Source organism: Colossoma macropomum, unplaced genomic scaffold (assembly GCF_904425465.1).
Source record: "Colossoma macropomum unplaced genomic scaffold, Colossoma_macropomum, whole genome shotgun sequence".
Classification (NCBI taxonomy): Eukaryota; Metazoa; Chordata; class Actinopteri; order Characiformes; family Serrasalmidae; genus Colossoma; species Colossoma macropomum.
In genome coordinates, this window is record NW_023494789.1 from 35882680 (window position 1) to 35906595 (window position 23916).

Below are 23916 nucleotides of genomic sequence, written 5' to 3' on the forward strand. Positions count from 1 at the left end.
CTGCCCAGTAGCCCAGAATGGACAAACCACACAGTGGCTCTAGAGAGTGCCTTTCGCATTTTTACGTTGAAGTGGCAGCTTGAATTTGGTGATGCTATAGAACTGGCTGGAAGACATAGAAAGAAGAAGGCCCAATCCCATTTCGTCCCTTGCCCGTACCACTTAGCTTTACCCCTCCATTTTACACGTTCACGCCTAGGGATAGGGTGTCCCAATTTTTGTTGAGATAGAGGGGTAGGGCGAAGTGTTAGAGTTACACAGTCTTCCAAACAGGTTTTTCAGAGGCATACTACAACGGAGTGTTATGAGAAAAAAAGAAAAAAACGGCAAGATGGCTGCGCAAGCGACCAAAGAAACCCACAAATTTAAGTATTTTCTCTGTTAAGATATTACGATAACCATTGTATTATCTTAGGTCAATGTAGTTTCAATGTATTATGGTCATTTTCTTCAAAACGCATAAAAAATCACTAGTAGTATGCTGATGTCTCGGTATCTAGCTAGCTAAATTACCAGTTCCACCTTAAATAAACTTTTTAAGGTGTAACAGGAAAAATTAGAATGAGAAGCTGGCAAATAGCTGACTTCAGCTTCATATAATCGAAGAATTAGGAGTGGACGATAATGAATAATTGTCTCAGCCCCCTCTTTGAAGGCTACCTAAAGCTCAGCAGCAAGGTTGCTGAACTTTACCCTCCTCTGCTATCACTGCAGACGGGCCGGGTCGCCTATAGAGCACTACTAGTAGCCTGTTAATGAAATAATGTTTTTTTTATTTGAGGGTCCCATTTTGTAGGGGGAGATTTCAAACACTAGAAGGTGACACTCGAAAACAAGGGGTAGGGGTAAAAATGAGAAATCGGATTGGGCTGAAGAATCAGTGGTTGCTGGCTAATCATTTTGTGTTATGAGAAGTTTTAGAACCCAATTTTTTTGTGATAAATGGAGGCTCATACTTATTATGATGGCCACCGTAGGTTGGAAAGGGAGGGGTGAGGGATGTTTGAAAAGAAGTAGGCTGTATGCAACTGACTTTTCAAACCAAGATATATAAAAAATATATAAAAAGGTTGCACTATGACCTTTAGGCGTTCTTGGGGTGTGTGTTGTATTCTTTTGCTTTTCCGTTTGGTGTTGATTAGCTTTCGAGCGAATTTCGGTTGAACATTCCAGAGGAAGTGGGTGGATGTGAGGAAATGGGCTAAAAATCAGTCTGAAAGGTCAGAGGCAATTAATGAACTTCTTGTTCATTCACATGGATCAGTGCCAAAGCCCAATTTTGACCATTACATAACCCTTTTATACCCTAACATAATGACCTCAAATTTACTTAGACATATTTCAAAGAATGTTGCATTTTGTATGCAGTTTATATTCCAGATTTTATCATGCTTTTTATCTGTCATAGCTTCATATAATGATGATTTAAGTTGAGATGATTGCTCTTAAAGAGAACTGTATAAGTAAAAAGATATGCAAGGCTTTCAGGCCAAGGTCATTTTGAGGGTCCATTGTGAGAGTTGAAGAGCACTCTAAAATTACCTAACCTTTCATGAAGTCAGTGGTATACTTCCAGACCTATTCATGGATTTCTGCCTTTGAAGCTCACGGAAGTGCTAGGAAGTAGATTGTGTCTCTGTGCTGCTAAGCTGATTGCTCTTATTTTTTTCATATGACCAGGCCAATAAGTAAATCTTACAATGAATACCTTTGAAGGTGCAAGGCTTTCTGAATGTAAGATCATACAGCAATTCAGAGATCGATTAATAACAAAGTGAACAAACCTCAAAAACTCAGAGCAGAAGATGCCAGGGCCTTTTAAAGTCAGGCTGTTTTTAATAGAGAAAGGCAGTATTTATATTATTCGCTTTTAAGCTAGAGATTTTGGGTGAATATTTGGTCCTCAGAGAGTGGTCATCTTCAGGTAAGCTAAAGCAAGACTTTTCAGTTTAATCTGAGATTTCTACAGGTTAGTATACATATATACACCGATCAGGCATAACATTATGACCACCTCCTTGTTTCTACACTTATCAGCTTGAGCGTATGTAACGAAGTAAATGTATCTATTTACTGGCCACCTTGAGATACTAAACAGTCTAAATGTAGATTAGCAGGTTTATTGATCATCGGTTAAGTTTACACTTGTAATACTGACTTTGTATTGAATTGGTGACAAGCCCTCTATTCAGGTAGTCAGAAAACACTGTATTAATAAGGTTTCTGTCTGATCCATATAGCCCCCTGATTCTTCCTTCTTCTCGAATTTAGCATATTTAGCATATTTGTTCATGAATATTTATGTTTGAATGTTCCCATTGCAATTCATAGAAATATGTAAATCCTTAATCTCCTTACAAAGAGCATTTTAAAATTCTTTGTTTCCGTGAATATCCTTATAAGCAGCATGCTTTGTAAAATGTGCAGTGGAGTATAAACCATAAACTTGTCATTCATCTATTCACTCGCCATAAAAGAGCATTTGATCAGCTCTGTGTTTTGACTGCTTTCCTGGGATGTTTTACTGCTACATCATTAAGCCCACTAGGAGCTAATGGCTTGGCTGAATGGAAGTGGGTAATGAAACACTGTGTAGCTATCGCTGACGTGATTTCCTTGAAAGAGCCAGGAGTGTTTTCTTAAAGCTTGAATTTGTTAAATGGACAGAATCCTGATGCTGTAGCTGATTATCTTTGTGTACTTTCTCAAACACGTAGTCTCTCTGGCTGTTGATCATTGGATTGCTGTTTGCATGGTCACTGGCACTGTCGAGATGAGATACAGTGATTTCATTGTGAATGGCTATGCAATTTACATGCGTCTAACTTGGAAGAGCCACATTCGGCCTGGTCTTACTTCTCTCCTCAGGGCTATCAATGACCCAGGAAAAATGGCAATAACCAATCCAAACCCCAGTCCGCTCCACTGTCACTATCAATCACGTCAGCGTGGCGTGTTTGTTTCCTGTCGTCTGTGCCCGGTCTGCAGACCGTTGAGGGTTAGATTGAACACGACTGGTGAGCGGTGCGCTGCCAAAATGTGTGAGGGCTGCCAAAGAGTGTGCTATGTGTCCTCTTTCCTCGAGGGACAAAACGGACATGACAAGGCAATCTCCACACTGTCAGCGTCCCCTTGGCAACAGCAGTGGGCTTATTTATCCCCAAGGTTAATGGGATTGCAGCACGGTAACAAAGGTGGCGGATTGAGACAAACATGTGGCCGCTGGACTTAAGGGAATGTGACAGAGAGTGGTTCCTGTCAAACTAAACGACTGGACTGGCCAGAACAGACAGCATACAAAAGCACACACAGGCAATAAAAAGGGATTTATATGGAGTTAATTTTGTGCCAGAAGTTTCAAATAAAATAATAAAATCCACCAGCATCACACAAATGAAAAGAGTTAAAACAAACTTAACTTTTCAAAAAGATTACTACTCATTTTCTCTCATTCCGACATAAATTTATTACTCATTTTGGCAGTTTTTGCTTTCATTTTTTTCTAGTTGCTGATTTTGCTGATATATTTTTTGCTTCTGAAATCTTTCTTTTGATTCTGACTTCTGGCACTTTTTAACAGGGGGCGGGTCTTAGAAGAGGGTGTTCACCTCCACTCTCTATTGGTCAACTGATTTGGAGTGACAGGTCTTCTGAACGCAAAGGCTCGCCCACTCCAAGAGCTGTGATTTTCCTCAAATATGGTGGAGCACTTCGTACTCAGTGTAGTACTGCCAGAGAAGATTGTGCTTACATGTCCAAACTTATCTAAACTTACTGTTTGTCATATTTGTTAATGTAACACACTCAGGGTCCTGTGTCCTGTGTCCTGTGTGTCACCCTGTGTAAAATTGGAAATTTTTGTCTGTTAGGCAAATTTAGCTGTTTTGCAGTGTCCGCTAAAGAGCTACTTTGACAAGCTTTGCAGCTGTTTAAATCAGTGCGGATTAGCCCTGCTTCTGGAGACCTACAGCTGTAGCTCCATTTCAACTGAGTATTTTTAATTCATGCTACTTCACTTCAACTAAAGTGTGTTTATGAGGAAATAAGTCTACTTTTTACTCATTACTTTTTAATTAATGAGTCAATAATTACCGTGTTTAACCCTCTATTGCATGAATTATTATTTAAACATGACAAAAATGTTTTAATGTGTTTTTGTTATTTAAAATTGCTTAAATAATGGAAATATTTTAAAAAATCTATATATATTACAGTGGGGTATTTGGTAAATAGTTGCCGTATGGCAACAATGTGCAATCGTACCGTGGCACCATAAAATCTAAACAAATGCACCATAAAATCTCATTTTTCTCTAAAAACATCCTTTTATTGAAAATAAGAACAAAAAATCCAACTTATACTTGGTTAAATGTTTGATGCAATTTTTAGAAATATTGGAAATTAATACAATTTCAGTTGGTATTTGGAATGTATGGTAATAACAACATCATAATAAGAATTCCTGGTCATGTTATGTAATGAAATATTTGTATTTTCAAAGCAAAAGAAGCTTTTTCCACAATTAAATAGGGAAACACAGATTTTATATTACTGCTTTTTAGTAAAATTGGGATAAAGTAATTGTTGCCATATGGCAACACCGTGTAATACAGGGTTAATTGCATAATGTGACGCTGGTGTCTACATCTGTAGACCTTTGCAGTCCTCTGACATTGAAGCTTTAGCATTTTAATTTAGGCTGAAAAGATTCCAAAATAAGAAGAATAGAGTACAAATTCTAGTCATCAACAGCAAACAGCTATGAACACTAGACACTGTGATAGATAATGAGCCTTCAGAGCAAGATATATCTGTGAGATTTTCACAATCACTTCCCCTACATGGAGTGCCAAAACAGCAGGCTGTGATTGGTATATGTCAGTCAAACAGCCCCTTCCAGAAAAGGAAGCCATGATATGCGGTGAAAATTACCAGGCTCTCTGACAGTAGGTAAAGGTCAGGATTGTGAGACTAGGATTTAGGCTACTCTACACTGTAAAAAATCAGGTCAGCTTAAAAATGTCAACTATTAGATTTTCTCAGTTTAGTCAAAAGTCCTTTTTACATTTTCAGGACTGCAACAAAGAAGGGTAGGTCTACAAAATGTAGTTAAAGTTGAGCTTGTTGAGAATAAAACAGTGAATGTGGTTGACTCTCCACCCACCGGCAATGATGCCCCCAGCCAGGTGAGGTGATGACAGAATTTGACCTCATGATCTTTTGGTGCAAAATTGACAATCAGTTAATGTAGTTGCTGTAGTTAATGTATTAATTTGCACAGGCACTGTTCTTTACCTAAGTGTAGACAGACAACTTGCCTAATTATCAGCAGATTATGAGTTTGCAGCTTGGTGAAAACCCTCACTCTGTGCCACCCTGCACCACCCCTCTACCCCAACCCATGCCCTGTGACTGGGGAAGTGGTAGTCTGTGGGTAGGAATTGGCAATAACTGAATTAGGGGGAGTAAAAGTCCACCAAAAATAAGCAATTGTAGCTTTTAAAGAGGCAGCCACATTTACTGTAAGCTCAACTCGAACTGCTTTGTTGACCTAACCTAAGATGCAGTACTGTTTTTGTTTGTTTTAAGATCTTTTGACTGAATTAAACTGAGAATATTAAAAAACTTTGCAGAATATTCACGTAAAATTTTAAGTTGACCTGACTTTTCCATTTTTTACAACGTGCGCACCTCCAACGTACAAGCTCTCCACAAGAGACAGATTATGAACTTCACACTGCATATTTAAGGACATCTGCATCACCCCATAAGCTCGTATAGTATATAGAATTAAAGCCTTTTACAGAGACTTTTTGGCACGGCTTGTGGATCCTGTTCTGTTTACTGTGTACATGAGTGTAATCATGATGGATGAATGAGCCCAAGCTAAATGAAATGAAAGAACACTTGAAGGACTCTAAACATTAAGCAAACAATATATACATGTTTAGTCCTGGTCAAATCCATTACTTCAATTTAATAAGCAGTATTTTGCTTCATTTAATATATATCGTGCTTATGAAGGCGTATATTCTAGGGGTGTGCATAACACCAATAACAGTGATGTTTTATCTGTGTTTTTGAGCAAACCGACTAATGTGTGTAGTATGTGTGAGTAATATTTCTCAGCAATAATGTTAAATGACATACGCTCTTAAGAATAAAGGTTCCTGTAAGGTTCTTGCCTTGGATGTACAGTTCTAGGAAAAAGACATTTTATATGTATAGAACCTTTACATTATGTAGAGGTTCCTCACACTCGCACATCTCATTTACAAATGGTTCTTTAAAAGACTGAAAAGACTGAAAAGACCCACTGAAGGGTTTTTTAGGGAAAATGTTTTTTTTTCTGTGGCATCACTCCAAAGAACCTTCTTGGCACCTTTATTTTTAAAAGTGTACAATTAAAATTTTCTTGAAAACCAGAAAACTAACAAAAAAAAACAACAACTGATGTTATCTATGCTAGACTGGGTGTCTGTCAATATCACAAATGTGGTGGAAAACAAGGACATTTATTCTGAAAGTTTTTCTCATTATCATTATCATTGTGTAGCTGCTCCTGTGTCTGTCTGGGAATCAGATCACGCAGAATTAATCCAATTAGTGTCTCCGTTAATTAGCCTGCTATTCTAAGACTGAGATATAATTCAGTGCTTTCAAATTGTTTGGTGAGATTGTTCTGAACACTAATTAAAATGCAGTGTGAATGATATGACTTGGCAGGACGTGACAAAGATGAGTGTTTTGGGGCTTGGTGAAAGGAGAAGGAAAAAAAAAGGAGCACGGAAAGGAAAAGACATTCCTGTGCACTGTACTATGCGTATTTCTTCTGGTACTCAAGCTATAAAATATTGCTGGGCGAAGTGCAAATTGATAATAAGTGCTAAAATATTAAATGTATTAAAAAACACTTGGGGCGCAGAAGTTTGAACATCACTGGAAAACAAGTTTCACCTGCACAATTTTCACAATTTCACTTGCACAATTTGCACAATTTCTATTTATTTGATGAATTTAACATGTTGGAAAAATTATTAATGTATTAAATATGCCGTAACATTTGTATGTACCCCTTTTTGTGTTTATTTTTCAAAAACCTTTTCCAAAACTTTTGCACACAACTGTACACGACTCAAAGTATCACAAGTTAACTAGCTAACCCATTCAATTAAATCATGCGCAGAAGACCTTGTGTTGTATAGCTTTATTGACACCCCGCTGTACACATGTGGGACATTAGGTCCAGAGGAACTGATTGAAAGTGATGTTTCTTCATGAAGGACACAGCAGAACAGTAATTAGATTCAGTTCATCCCACATAGAACCTTGTCAGTATTAATTAGTCCTGTGTAGAATTTCAAGAACATGATCATTTGACCCTGAAATCCTACATCTTTAACAGGCCTTTTGCTCTCTAAATGGATTCCTCTGCAGTTTCATGTAATTAGGGTATATAGAGATAATGCTTGCAACTGATTCAAGTCAACCTGAAATCAAAATTGACCTTTTTTACTTTGTTCATGCTCATAATAGGCACAATTTATCATATCATATGATTAAAAAGACAAACTTCTTGATCTTTCTAATCTTCCATTAAAGTCTAATGACTTTTAACTCAGTTTAAAATGTCTTTAATGCTTTGATTACATCACCTTGCATCAGTGGGTAGGAAAAAGTCATTTTAACCAGTAATGTTATGTTTCACCTTCCCTGATGCCGTGTTTCACTCATGTCATAGTATGGAGAATGTGTTATGATTTATGATTGACATTGACTTTAAAGAATGATGAAACGTGCCATTCAAACTGTAACCCATGTCCTATTGTTAACCTCCAGATGAAAAGCTGTGGACTGACTGAAACAGACAACACTTCATTTTATACAATGAACAGAAAGAAATTCAATATAAAGTAAAGAAGTAATAGAAGTATGGCTGTCATGGGGAGGGTTGTATCATGGGGTAAGTCATAACATCCCCAGTTTCTTCAGTTTTAGAAATGAGCTACAGGGATGATATCACTACTGTCCACACCCAGTGCTGGGAAAATACCAAAAAAAAAGTAGTGATTATCTGAACACTAAAGACTAAAGAATGTGTTCAGAAACATATCTTGTTACAATACATAATACCTACAATACATTTACCTAATTCACTTAATTCACTTAATTTTTTTTCTCTGCCTGCCTCAATCCACTGCTGCTCCCACCATAACCCAAGCAGGAGTCTTGTGCAATACCAATGCTTGCAAACAATGCAAAAGATTATTAGTTTGATTATCCCTCAACAGAGCTCAGTAACACTGAGATTAATAACTGCCACATCACATTGATTTATCAGTCTACTCAGGCTTTAGTAGGACTTCAGAGCTTGTAAAGAAGTCGTTAATTGAGGTCCTGTTAGAACTTTCTAACGAGCATATTTTATTTATTTAGTGCTTAAGTATTCTCCTAAAAATAGAAAGAGCCGTATTCTGAATATGTCTTTACAAAATGTAAACTGAGCTGAATACTTTCTGTATTCTGAATACGTATTCCCCATACCTGTATTCCATTGCATCCCAACCCTGTGTACACTCCCACGTCCTGAGCTGACAAAGTTAGAACTTTGTGTGAAACAGTGACATGTTTATGTAACCAAATCTTATTTTTGGGGTGGGAAAATCAAATTTTATGTCTGAATTATGGCTTGTTTGGCACTTGTATTAATAGAGGTTAAATGTTCTAACTAATTGGTTTTCACCCTGTGGGCTACCACACCCCCAGTGGGCCGTGGTATTAGCGCAAGGGGGCTGTTACCTCTCAGTTTTTTTGTTCATTTGTTTGTTTGCTTCTTGCCACAAAAAAAACTTACAATATAGACTTTTAACCAAACATAATTTTAAATATGACAAATATTGTTGTGATATTTACTTGCAAAAATAAAACATTTCAAGCGTATTGTTCTATTTTAGTTATGTTTATATTTTCAGTGCAGGTCAGTGTAAAACATTTTACTTTTTGACCATTTGTGATTAAGTCATCATGTGTAAATGGTTAAAATCAGAGTATTTCAAATGTAACTATCTTGATGAAGGGGCGTCTACAAGTGAAACAGCCACTGTGTCTCAGAGACAACCAAAAAACTTCAAGCATAAACCAAAATGAAGAGAATGCAGCAGTGAGTATGCAGTGATATGTATGCAGGAACTGAAAACTGCTCTGACGTTTTGTGATGGTTTGAAGCCAAACAGTTTACTCCGTCACCTGGAGACTAAACATAGCAAATATGCATCTGTTGAATAGAGCCAAAAACTCCGTTTGCAACTTTTTGAACTCTTTAGCCAAACAAACAACTTCATCTCATTAGGTGAGTCAGAAGAACGATCAGATCTGTTACATCTTCTTTTAGGCTACAGAATCTTTTGTGGTCATTTGTGTGCTGCCACAAGTTGCAAAAGGTTGGGAACCTCTGTTCTAAGTGATGAAGTCTAAATTAGCAGCTTCTCTAGTTTCATTTGATGTGTAATTGTATGCTAGTTTCAAACATACATGCATTTACCTCAGTCATACATATGTAGCAGGGCAGGTTGTAACAATGGAACACTTTGTATTTGACACAAACTTGCATTACAAACAACACTGTTGTTATTTTTAACAGATAAATGTAGGCGTTTTATATAAAAGTTTGACAGGTGTAGCACAAACAACCAAGTTTTAGAGGCTGAGACAAAAAGTACGACACCTCCTCCCCCTACTTTCCTCTACTTGATTAAGCATGATTACTTGATTTAAAAAAATCATTGATTAAATTTACCTTCTAGATGATTCAGCAGTGATTAGTTGGCACTCTGCATGAAGATATTGCATATTTTAATTCTCCTACTGCTCTCTTGGATGCACTGCCACACAGTCTTTATATTTTATATTACACTTTTATAATGAAGTCTGTTCATAGGCTTTCTAATTTATCTTTTTTCCAGTAAAGCATTTTGAAATCTTTGAAAGGCTGTGGATAGCTTATTATTATTCAGTACATTTTACATTGAAAAATCATCACTATTTACTTGATTACTAACATAACTGATAGTGACACTCTTAGATTATAAAAGATTATTACAATTTTGAAAGAATATTCCTGAGAATGTGTAATGTTTTAGATGGACTGCTGTAGCTAAGTAAAATGTCACAGAAAATATGAAGCTTTTCATTCCAAAATGCTGTTTATCCATTTGCAATAAGTTCTCAAGAGAGGTCTGTAATGGTTTTGGAGTAAAACCCTTTATAATTTCAGTGTAACCTTCCCAGCACTACATTCAATACAAGATTAATAGGACAGTACAAGCTCATTCTCTGTTACCTTCAGTAGAAGAGGTGAACTGTAGCAGTGTACTTTCCTCTCTGCTAGAAAGAGTCTGAAAACACACACATGTAGCTCTGGACCCCTCACACTACCATGAAGTCTATGTGTCAATAAAACATTTAAAGTGCTTTTCAGGCCAATCATATCTTAATTTCATTCGAGGTAATGCACTTAAGTACATTTAAGTGTATTCTAGCAGAAATTAGGCATCAAAGGCTTGTGGAAAAGAAAAGCCAGGGTTAGTACAGTTCAGACCATAATGAATTCATTCAGGCTGAGAGTACCTTGAATGTGACAGAAGCGTTATCCTCCAGCTCTATAATTTATAGAGCCAGGGTGAAAAGATCTTGTTTTAGGCAGAACTGTGAAAGGATTGTCAGGCACGGAAAGTGTGTTCTGTCTCGGAAATTAGATTGCGGTTGGCGATCAGATTATCCAGCAAGCACGCCAGTTATGGAGGGCCTTCTGTCTGTGTCTCCTGGTGGATCTCCCTCTGTTTTAAAGGGAGAAGCTCCCGTTGTTATCTTTTAAATGTGCTAAATTATTCTGAATAGGCAGGAAATTGTTGAAACAAGACAGATGTCTTTGAAGGTGAAGAGAAATCTGGGTGTATGCATATACATACTATGGTGCATATTTGCCACATCACATAAACATTGTGAAACTATGAGTTAAGCCTATTTTGATTGGGGTGGCAGGGAAAAATCACTCTCAGTCAATCTAGGATTATATGCTAGGATGAGGTTGTTTTCCTTCATGTACAGCTGGAAGCTTATTGAACTGGAAAACCTCAAAACTGAAGTTCTGTGTGGAGATTGCATGTTCTGTGTGGGTTGTAAATGTGTGTGTGATTGTATATGTCTGTGTGTCTGCCCTGCAATGGCCTGGTGACCTGTCTGTTGTGTTTCCTGCCTTCCGCCCGGTAACCGCTGGGATAGGCTCCACCAGCCAGTAGCGAGACACTGTAGTATTATGACGATAGTACTTATCATAGATTTTAACTAATTTGTGAAAAGATATAAAAATGATGAAGAGACCTGTAGAGTCATTTATAAGGACTGTGAAAGCTGTGAAACATTGAGAATGAAGTTATAATACACTCAGCATTCAGAGTGCATCATACTGAAAATTGGTGTTTAAGGCTCATAACTCAGCAAGAAATTACTATAAATAAGTAATTACAACATATCAATTATCTCTGGAAACCCTTTGGTGTTCCCAAAAAGCATAAAATATTGCAAAAACCATCTTAAAACATCCTCTGGTGTCTAGCTTGTAGTATTCCAATCTAAACTGGCTGAGGTATTGTTGAATAAAAAACACAGCAATTATTAATATGACAAATGATCTCAAGCTTTAAAATACTAATGTAGTGTATGACATGCATCTAAAACTTACATTTCAAAGTAACTGACTGAATTTCCAGTTCAGTTTGGAAGAAGTGGGGTCAGCAATTCATAACACAGCAAAGTCCCACAAAAATAACATCTGATTCACTCTGGTGATTTTCCTGGTAAGAATCTGATGCGGATTAATTATATTTTATTATATTATATTTTTATAATATTTCCAAACATGTTTGGTCACACATGCAAGTAGTCAAACAATTATGCATGTTCAACCCACTGATCGGTTTGGACTGACAATCACAGCAAAACCTCTAACCGCTGTTGGAGTATTTAAAGAGAAGGAAGGGGGAAGGAAGCTGGCACAGTGCTTATAATGGCCTCTTCTTTCTGCATCAAATTCCATGTTTTGCAGACCTTCTCTCCGCTGTATGGAGAGCAGGTTTAGCTTGGAATCAAAATCATTCAATCAATTTGACATGTTTAGATTCTAATTACAGGCTCAAATTGATTTTATTGTTTTTAATCCCATTTTTCAATTTACAGTGGATTTAACGAAGACATACAGTTTACACATGTGAAAATAACATTTTTCCTAGTAAGAATGAATTCCTTACTGGCTTTTACTAGTTAAAAGATAATATTTACTTCTGGAACTTTGATTTTCACTTGTGTAAATTGAATTTGTTAGATGAGGAAAAATAGGTAAGAAAAAGTAAAACTGCTTGCCATGGTAATTAATTTCAGCATGTCAACTACGTTTTTAATTGTGTAGAAAAAAATACATGTTGAACTTTAATTTATGTTAATGACTATTATTACTACACTGATAATGAACTGAAAAAAGGCAATGAGAAAAGAAATCTTATATGTGAAAATAAAATTTCTACAAATTAATACAAAGTAATTTGATCTTTTAAACATCATTTCTTTTCTAGTATCAAAAAGCATCTATACCAAACATGTTACTACTATTTGCCAGCACTTCTAAAAATTGTAGCTCTGAAGCATCATATCCATTTTGGCAGCCAGAGCTTCACTTAATCTCAATATTTAATATGTTTGACCTTGTTTACATGTCGATTTTGATTGGCATTGCCTGGGACACGTGGAAATACTGCAGTGTTACAAAGACACTGGTGTGTTAATCACTGCCACTTTGACTTTGTGAACAGATCTTACTGCTAGTTTAATGAATCTGGCCCTGCGAGTCATATGTTTTCTATTGGTGGGAGTAGTTGCAATGTCCCCTTTCAGAGCTGGCGAATAGAGACCAGATCCAGACTATTTACTGACCACTGCATGTGCAGGTGGTTTTATTGTCACTGTCATATCTCTGAACAAGGAAAAATATTCTGTAACACTTTACTGAAGGGTATCATTCATAATCCTGCATGTACGTTAATATAAACCTGTGTAGACATATGTAACGTGCCAACAAGCGTCAGTTGCCTTTATGACAACTGAGGCTTTATAAATGATTATGTGGATTTATGTCAGTTCTCATGAAGAGCTCAGCCTTACAAATGCTGCCTTTCAGTAAAGTGTTATTAAATATTCTTAAATGTTAATAGAGTAAAATTTTATTTTATATCATTTTGGACTGTCTCTTTTGGTCTATTTATAATGAACTGATCAGACAGTGTAAAGGGCAGCTGGCATTTCACATAGTGTTTAAAAAAGGGAAAAAATTGAGTAATGAAAGAAAAGAAATGATTAAACTCTATTTTTTAATGAACCCCTTAAAATCCGAGGCTTATTACATGCTTATTACATGTTATTCAGTCGCTACAGGGACTTCAATGCACTCTGGCTAAGCTATTCTTAGGTTAGAGAAGTGTGTAATGAAGCTTTGGGCCTGCTGGTGAGCTCTGGCCATTTAAAGGATTAACCTGTATATTTAATCAGTCATTCAACTCTTATTTCTAATTCAGAATTGTTGGTGATTTACTCTGCATGGTGAGTCCAATGGAGGGAACATTAGAAAAGGACATCAGTATTTTTTTAACTTGTCCCTGAGTGTGTCACTACAGTCACGGCTTTTCTCACATTCTCAGTGCTACAGTATGTCATACAGAATCATTATGTAATTGGAGCATATGAGCCATTCTGATAGCCGTCCACATGCTGGGACACATTTGTTTCTTGTCTCAGAATAAAGCGGCACCACAGTGCTCTAGATGCTGAGAGTGTGCATCGTTTAAAAGCGCAGACCACAGACAGAGCAAGAGCGAAGCCAATCACACTGTCATATAAAGGAGAAGGAGGATCGGTCAGGCTGGAAGAACGGATGCAGTGCCACTGTCACTGCCAGAGACACGGCGAGAGCCAATCGTTTAGTCTGAGACAGGAGAAGATTAAACAGACCAATGAAGATTTGTGGAGAGACAGCCAGATACAATAGACGGAATAGGGCCTGCCATGTCTTTCTGTCGGCAGAAGAGGGGAGAACAGCGTGTCATTGTGGTCAGCGTCAGCCTAGCTGAAAATTAGAGGACTTTTTCCTTTTAACCCAGATCACCCGAAAAGCCTGAAATACTTTTGCATTATTAATGTAGTTTTTTATTTTTGTCATTTTCTGCTTTTTACACAACTGTATTATATCATAGTCATTATATTTTATTATAAATAATAGTTTTAGTCTTACTAGTTATAGTACACAACTTTAGTCTGGGGTGTATCACATACATTTTGATGGATTTTACATTGTGTGAACATTTCATGATGAATGGACTGATAGAAATGATCAAAAATATTACTTTTATGTATGTAACTGAAGGTTTTTAGTTACATGAAAACAGTACTGTACCTAAATCACACTCCATTGATTTAATTTCCAGTCTAAACAGCCTTTAATTATAAGTTATTTATTTTCAGCTTCAGGAAATGATCAGAAAACATATGTTTAACACTCTTTGCCTTCATTACAGCCTCCATTCTTTTTGGAAGAATTGCTTTCAGTTTTCAAAGAAATCTGAAGGGATATTATTTCACACCTCTGAAGGTCAGTTGTAGAAGTTGGTTGCATTTTCTGCTTTTCGTGATCTGTTTAATCCTAGACACGTTCAATGATGTTGAGATCTGGACTCTGGGGTGGTCAGTCCATTGTTCTGAAAACACCAACAGCTTCTTTGTTTGATTTGCAAATTTTCTTCTTCCTTATGTCAGTAAAGGAATATTGACAGCTACACATCCTTTCAGACCCAGGAGCTTGATTTTCTCCTCTCTCACCAAGGTGAAAGCTTTAAGTGCTGTTTATCTGATGGGGACAGTTTTGGTGGTCTACCATGTCTTGCACTGTTGTTAAAAGTCCCATTTTCTCTGCATGTTGTATTATTTTTTTTAACTAAAAGTTGGAGACACTCTTCTTTTTTCACTTATTTTCCTTTGACTGTCCGCTTCCTTATGCAAGTGGTTTTTCTTGTATCTAATGCCATGAATAACCTGTACTTAATGGCCGTTTTGCATGGTATTGTTGTTCTGGCATCGTTTTTGCCTGTTGTACAAAGTTAGAAAATAAGACACAAACCAACCAACCAAAATAGGAGAAGTGAAATTCAGCATTCAGCTCAAACAAAAGTATCAGACATTTGTTAAGTTTCAAGCAGCTTCACCAGTTACATTCAAAGTATCAAGAAAGAAAGATGTGTAAGGATGCTCATCCTGCTGAGGGTTAGTTTTATATGCACTCCAGGTGGTGAAATAACACTGCATTCTTAGTTCTAATAAGAAATGAGACAGGCTGAAGGGCATTCTTGCAGTTGCAGTTGTAAAAGTTCTCTGCTATTAAGTAAAAGTCTGCAGGTGAACGTTTTTCTGTTTGCCAAGCTATAAAGGTGGTTAAGTACATCACCTGTGGCTGTTTACAGTCATTATAACAAGGTAATTATCTTAGCAAGTCTTAGCAACCACTCTTGATTATGATACATTCTCGGGAGCAGGATTCTGAAGAGGACTTTGTCAACATCAGTCCCTGATTTGTTAATTAAAAAGCACTTGATGACTTTGTCCTTTCTGTGGGTTTTATTTGCACAGTGCTCGTGATGAATTGTGGAACTATTTGCTATGTTTAGAATGAACAGAGTTTCATGTAAAGAAGTACACGTTTCTACCAGTGATCTTCTTGTCAGATTTACTTAATAGGATAGAAAATGTCACTGTTTGTTTAAACACCAGAATCTTACGGTGCATTTTTTTATGAAACATTTTTTATTATGAACACAATCTTAAGAGCTTCGTGAATAACGAACGCAGGCGATAGCTGCCCTCAGGTCTGACAGAAATAATGCAAATTACTAAATAAGTAGTAAACTGCTTACAGAAAACAAATCATTAAATTCAGAGAGCCAGTCTCACGCTGTGAGTTTGACACAATTTCACTCAGGTGTTTTAAGCCTCCCGCAGTAGTGAAATAGCCCTGCGGAGCCCTGGGGGTTTGAGCCTGAGAACTGAATTGGAGGGAAATCAGTGATATGAGGACAAGTGTCTGTGTGTGGAGATCTAAACCCCTGGCGGGACCTAACGCAGGCGGCCAGCTTGGACAGACTCTGCCAGCACTTTACAAATCAAAATGGAGGAGGGTGGCCTGGGAAGAAATCGATGGGAGGCGGGCGAGTGTAATCCAACATCCATCCAAGATTCGCATTAGTGGTGAGGCCCTGAGACTCGGCAGAAAAGGCAGAGAGCCTGACTGTGATTTGAACGAGTGGACTTAGAGCAGAGATATAGAGCCCCCTGCGGCATCTCCGCTCTGCTGTGGCATACGATGAAAGCCACGAAGGTGCTTTTTTTTCCTTTTCTGCTGTTTTTCAACGGCAAAAATGGCAATTAGCCTGATGACTCATACCGAGTTTTATTCTGCTGAATTGCCTTTTGATCACCAGTCAGTCTGAAACTGCTCTCACTAGAGTGGTTTGCACTGCCAGAAATGAGGGGAGTAGTATACAGTCTTAAAAATAGAGGTTCTTTAGAATGATTAACCAGTAAGTGAACCACTTAAAGGGCCCTGCATTTTTTCTTGCATACTGCTTTTTCTCTTGAGATTCACATACAGTGTTTGTGTGTTTACGAGTTTTATGCACCAAAAAGACTCATATTTCATTTTTACATGGCCATTTTCCATCCTCTCTTTATCTCTTGGAGTTAGAATGGGCTGCTTACTGTTACTGTGTCTTTAAGATATGTAAATGATCTCTGTTCTGACCATCCAGCATCCAGGCTGAAACACTCTTTATAACTTCAGCATGAAGGGGGACTAGAATACCACTACTGTAGGCATAATAGATATATGTAGATGAGGTAGTTATATTGCTGTTGTCGTAAGAAAACCTCGTATCTCCAAAATGGTAACTTTACAGGAAAAGGAAAAAACACACTTTATTTTTAATGTAAGTCAATGGAACCAGACTTTTTTCCAAGTCATTTTGGGCCATTTCTTCTGGTCAATTCATCATGAAATTCACACACAATGTAAAGAACAACAGGCATTTTCAAACTATATCAAAAACTGAAAAACGACAAAAATGGAGATACGAGGTTTTGTTCCGACAGCAGTCATATGCAAATGTATTGTTTTTTATGACATAACAGAAGTAGCAAATTTAAAACAGGCTGTTTAAGCCAAGCTTAATTTTCATAAATGGACTGTTATGGACTGGGGAGTGAATAGTATAAGATATAGAATAGTTTTGAAACTTGAACAATACTTAAATACTATTTCAAACTCTTATATTTCATAAAACTGTGGTAAATTCAGGTTTCCACCATGTTGACCCTTTAAAGAACGTTTCAATGGATGGTTTATGAAATTACCAATTTTATAAACAACTTTTTAAATTCATTGAGGAAACATTTTTTTAAGTATGGTCTTACCTGGTTTGTGTAGCCTAAAATTTGATTGTTCCTCACAGAAGAAAGGAGCTCCAGATGTGAGGAAATGCAAATAAATGGAATATTGATGCAAACAAATGATTGGTAGTAACAATACTTTATACTAACAATCCGGTGTCGACCAGAGGAGGATGGGTTGCCCTTCTGAGTCTTGGTTCCTCTCAAGGTTTCTTCCTGTTTCTCTTAGGGAGTTTTTCCTTGCCACTGTCGCCACTGGCGACGCTCATGGGGGCTCGGACCCGGATTTCTTTTTGTAGTGCTCATTTCCTTGTAAAGCTGCTTTGTGACAACACCTGTTGTAAAAAGCGCTATATAAATAAACTTTACTGACTTACTTACTTACTTACTAGTAAGCCAGGTTACCCCAACATGCTTTTTTACTATACCATTGCATTTTGAATCATGTTGATGAAGTTGGGTTTCTGTGTCTCATTTGGAAACACAGTAAATGAAACTAGTGATGCTTCCAGGTTGGTGGGAAGTTGATGTCAATTAGTACAGCTCTGAGGAGACTTCCACAGCGCAGCTATGGGCTTAGAACTTTGAAACGACCTACTTGTCCTCTCATTAATTGGGTAAGAGGAGTAACCTTTCCTTTACAAAAGAGAAGCATGACTTTATTCTCTCCCATTGGAAAGTGATCTGACCTTAATCTGTCAGAAGGAAAAGAGAGCTCCCTTGCTCTCCCAGGGGCATCATGTTCCTGGCCTGGAGATGTAGGTATTGGATTTTAATCGGTCAGGGCATCTTAGGAGATCGCCCGCATGTCATACAGTATCATCAAGCTAATTAGGTGGAACTGAACACAGTCAGGAGTTTAATGGCATTAGGGTTTAAGATGGGGGGAGACAGCAGAATTAACTGAGCAATAGAATCGATGTGTATTAGCTTCGGTCTGAAGACCTACAGGATTTCAGTCAAGATGCCATAAACTTGATATACATCATTAGAGTCAGAGGTCCAATGACATTATCCCACTAATAGAAATTATACAAGTGAGTCTTGATTACATAGAAGTTGTTCTATATAATATTTATGGCAGTCTAACAAGATTTGGCTGGCCATACGCGTGTCGCCGTGGCCACACAGCATCCCAGTGGTTCGTCACAGGTCTGTTTCTGTGATAGTGTCGTAATGGCAACCCACACAGCTCATTTGGGGCTAATCCAAGGGGACCATTCCCGCTCTTCCGTTCTCCCTCACTATCAGACCCTGCAGAGTGTGTGGTAATGATGATGAAATTAGAGTGGATAGTTAGATTTTGTTCCTAGTTGTTTTGCTGAGAGTGTGTGGTTGCCATGGTAAAGCCTGTGTGTTTAGCTGATAGTAGGTGAGAGCCGGTCCTATATATCAGAGATTAACTTGCCCATTTCTGCCAACTTTACAATAACATTCAGTGCAGTATACATTAACCTCAGCAGACACGAAGCTGGAAAATGGAAAAGCAAATATAAAATGCTTTACTTAGCATAGCTTTCCATAAATTAGCCTGTATTTTGCATTAGCTTAGTGCCCTGCAGATTGAATTGCTCTGCATTTGTTGAAGTTAATTAAAGGACATATATGATGGAAATCCTTCCTCCATTTTTTTGGAATAAAATAGTTTGCTACAGTATTTAAACATATTGTTCACTCCATATAGTCCATATATGGAAACTAAGCAACAAAAACAGCTCATTTTGAATTAATTGTTCTTGTGATATCTTAAAAAAAGAAATCATTTACATTTATCCTCCTATTCAGGCTACAGCAGTTTAGCCCCACCCATTCCAACTGATGTTATAGTAGTCCATGTTATGGACTACTTTTGAACAAAGCACGATACAGGGCAGCACAGCTTGTAAAAAGAGCATGGCTAATAGAATGGGATGCTCTGCAGCAGCTGCAGTGGTGCAAGTGGGATCTAATGGGCTCCAGTGCAAAAAAAATTACCTCCAGTAAATAAAAATTTGCTTGTTTACTTACCGTTATGTCTCAGCCAACTCAGCCAACTATCTAACAAGTTCCTAATGTGTTTTTTACATTTGGATTGCAAAAATTACACCTCATATTTAGCTTTCAGAAACTCCACTATGAAAAGATAATATAGATTCCAGAGGACCTTTGCTGTGCAATATACATATTTTGATAAACCACGAATATTATTAGAATGGAATTATTTTGATCTTTTAAGATTTTGTTATAAACAGTAACTATATAATGTTGCAGGTACAGGATCCATCCATCCAAATGGTTATGATGGAAAGCGGTATGAATAAGAGGGAGATACGTAGACATCAAGGGTTGTCTGTGTAGTATTGATGGAAGCTAACTTAGATGTGTTGAAAAGAATTTAAATCTTTCTGTGATCTAATTGTGTCAGCATCTATAGAAGGGCCCCAATAAAGGTTTAACCAGCCCCCCTTGCACTGTGGGCCCCAGTGCAATTGCCCCCTCTTTCTCCCAGTAGTTACACCACTGAGCAGCCATTCATGAGTCTCAAACTCACCCTGCCCAATGTCGAGTGTTGGCTACAGGGACATAAGCCCCCAGCATTAGGCGGAGGAGCAGTGAACTCTGAACATGACGAAGTTCCATCTAATACTTTTGGGATGAGTTGGAGTGACGTTTGTGATCCAGAACTAATCATCTAAACATCAGTAACCTCACTAATGCTCTTGTGGCTGAATGCAGCAATTTTCCAACATGTAGTGTAAAGACTTCCCAGAACAATAGAAGCTGTTACTGCAGCAAAGGGAGACAAGCTGCCTATTACTACCCTTGATTTCAAGAGAAACACTGGATGAGCAGGTTTCTTCAAGTTTTTGGACAAATAATGTATAATATGAATGATATAGGATGAAGCATATGGGCAACAGTCTTAATACACAACCATTACGTTAATGTCATCAAACTTGAGTAATAATTTCAGAAATACTCATATCACATCAAATTGTGTCCTTCCTATGTATTTGCGTATTTAAGCAGCCCGCTAGCTTTTACCAAAGTATTCACGGTTTCCCTCTTTCTTCTTTATTGTTTCTGTACCAGAATCTCAGGAAGGTAATCTGATGTTTAAGCACCTTAAGCATTTGCAAGCATGTACATATTTAATTTCAGTGGGGACTGTGATATGTCTGCTGCCACTGTTAATGAAATCATTAATCAGCTCAGCTCCTTGTGTTTGCTGAGCGGCTGTGCTCATATTTCTCTGTCTCAGGCAGCCTCGGATGCAGATGAATATCAAATGTTAGCTCAGCCGCATCACAGAGAGGGGGATTCAGTAACCGAATAAGCTTGTGTTGACTTTACATTTTGTTAATTTACATTTGCAGAGCTGATGAGCTGATTTTCATCTGTGGCCAGATATAGTTACGAATTTATGCTAAATCATCCAAAGAATTTAGCTGTGTAAGTTTTGGGGGCATCTCTGGTGGAAATGTGTAATTGCAGACAATGTACAGAGGAACATTTTGTAACATTGGTTGTGCTTTGGACCCCTTTCTCGAGCAGATGAATCGGATTCAGACAGATATTCAGACAGAGCTCAGTCAAAACTTGGTGAAGGACGTGTCTTTAAATTTGAGTCAATTATCTTCTGTTGTCATTATGTCTTCATCAGTATAATGTTGATTTTACTTTTGTGACTTAAACATCAGGAAATTACCATTTCAGACTTGCAGCAGTGCACACACACACACACACACACACACACACCATATTTTAGTGTGTGTTTTTCCCCTGACTCAGTACTGCTGCTTCTTTCAATTTTAACAAAAAAAAACGTAGATAATGCAGCTTTAAATAAAACTGGCCATTTTTGTAGTTAGTTGCAAATTCTTTGCAGTTACCTGAAGTCTGTAAGCCATATACATCATCAGCATTGGATCTCTTCCCTGGTGATGCTCTGGCAGGTCTGTACAGTTTCAATTTCTGCTGTTTTTGGTGGTCTTTTGACTTTAGCCTCAAATTCTGTGTGGTTCAGGTTTGGGGACTGACTTTGGCAGTCATAAACATTCCACATTCCGCACTGAAAAATTCCATAGGTGTTTCAGTAGCATGTTTTAGGTCATTGTCCTTCTGCGAAGTTGGAGTTTTTCTGTTGAGTTTGGAGGCATTTTGTTGGATCTGGTCAGTTTCAAAACTTCTGTTTACGGCTGCCGTCAGCACTTCTGTGATCTGCCAGTTGGTTAATACTGCAAACCACACCGGCACATTCTTACTTCCTAACGGCACACCTAACAGTTAATTACAAAAGGGATAGCTTTGGTCCTAAAATCTAGTTAAAACATGTTCAAAGCCATGGTAAAATATTCCGTATAGGCACAAATGATTGCACCTTTGGTAGCCATATGATGTTACAAATGAATAATGTTGCTTTATTGTCCATCCATCCATCCATCATCTAAACCGCTTATCCTAAACCGCTTATTTAATATACATTGGTTTATCTTATCATATTAGTCCATCATCACTTTCCGACTTCCAATCTCACCTCTTCCACTAAGCATTGTTTAGCTGCTGTCGACTGACCCCTGCATGGACTACTAATTAAACCCACTCATTAATAGACATTTGACACCTATCTCGCATGGTACTGACCTCCTTACCTGTTCATATTTACATGTTTTTAAGGCAATCATGGATTAAATCCTCATTCTCCTTCTTTTTAGATAACATTTGATAGGCTTTGGTAATCTGAACATTTCTGTCTTCTGATTAGGCTCAATTCCTATTCTCATTATTCACTATTGTATATTCATTAGCTCGTTTCAAAGTTTCTTCCTCTTGCTCTTAGGGAGTTTTTCCTTGACCCCCATCACCCTCGACTTGCTCACTAGGGGCTTGGACCCAGATTTCTGTAAAGCTGCTTTGTGATAATGGCAGGTGTAAAAAGCACTACACACATGCATTCAAACTGAATTGGATTGAAGATTGTGTTTTGTCCCCATTTCATGAAACCAGAGCTGAGTGTAGTGTCTAACAACAGCCAATAACTGTGGTAAAATCACCATAATGCACACCCTCTCACTGCATATTGCTTTATTTTGATTCACCTAATGTTTTTCATATAGTTACTGAACTCTCACTGTGACACACCAAAGCCATAAAATTTGAGCGTGTCGTAATATAATGTTACATACAGGCTGCATGGGTAATTTTGTTTTTATTTTTGAGAGCTGAAATAACAAAAATGTACCATTAGTTTTACAAAAGTATTGTAATGTAATCCTGTTTTATGGTTGTGTATCTGCTCATAGGTGCTCATGGTCCAGGGAGGTGGGCATCAGTGTACCCTGAATGTGGGGAGAGGAACCAGTCACCTGTGGACATTCCAGATGAAGATGCCCACATCTCTCAGGAGTGCCAGGAACTCACGCTGGAGGGCTTTGAGGTCAAATCATCTAACAAGACCTCCATGAAGAATACAGGCAAAACAGGTTAGATAGAAAAGCAGTTAGATTCGAACATTCATAACATTCATGAAGAGTGATGATGCAGTCTCATGCAGTGTTTTTGAAGCTTAAATATATCACATCATTATGAAAGAAATATTGCAAGTGAATAGCATGCTTATATTTAAAATTATCTTAAGAATATATTACGGTATAAAATATAATAATAGATGCATAATGCATATGTACTATGTATAGTAGTATATAACATAAGAATAGAATATATAAAAAATCTATTTTTACATGTCTATATAACCAGCCATTGAAGTTCTGTCTTAATATTTCTTAATAAAAGGTAACATCACCCCTCTGCCGTGCTTAGATATAAATCTGTTTCCATAAAAACACACAATACATTTATTTATTAAAAAAAAAAATACATTTAAGAAAAAAGAGAATAATTCATCTGTGTGCTTGAGGTTTGCCTTTGACCTTGTCACACCAACCTATTTAGACATGAAATAAAATTCTGACACATTAAATGTGATGAAGAGTGATATCATTTAACCCTTAAGTTCAAAAGCAGGTAAATGTTGTGTTCATTCATCATTTGATAATTTACCGTTAAACTCTGACATCAGAAGTTCTAACCTTGATAAAAGGGAGCATGGCAGCCTGTTTGATTGGGTCGGGCTTCCCATGTAATTCTGAACAAAAAACTTAATATACTTACTGAGGGGGGGAAATCTGTTTTTTTTTTTTCCAATAAGCTTGTCCATTCGGCACCAATCTCATGGAATGACTCTCAGTTCACAAAGATATATCGCCCTGGGTGTTCAGTCACATAAATCTATTGTTCCAACGAGAACTGCTGGTGAACAATACCGTTTACTCAGTGCTTCTCTTACAACCAAGCAGCCATGGGTGTCTATATGTTGTACTGATCACATTTCCAATTAGGACT

The 23916-nt window shown here is 37.5% G+C and overlaps 1 protein-coding gene across 1 annotated transcript in view; it reads left to right on the forward strand.

Annotated features, from left to right (window-relative positions):
• The window catches only part of ca16b (carbonic anhydrase XVI b), a 120413-nt gene that overhangs the window by 38688 nt on the left and 57809 nt on the right, over positions 1 to 23916 (forward strand). Inside the window, 1 exon segment of the mRNA XM_036571151.1 lies at positions 22818 to 22997. Coding sequence (XP_036427044.1) covers positions 22818 to 22997 — 180 coding nt within the window.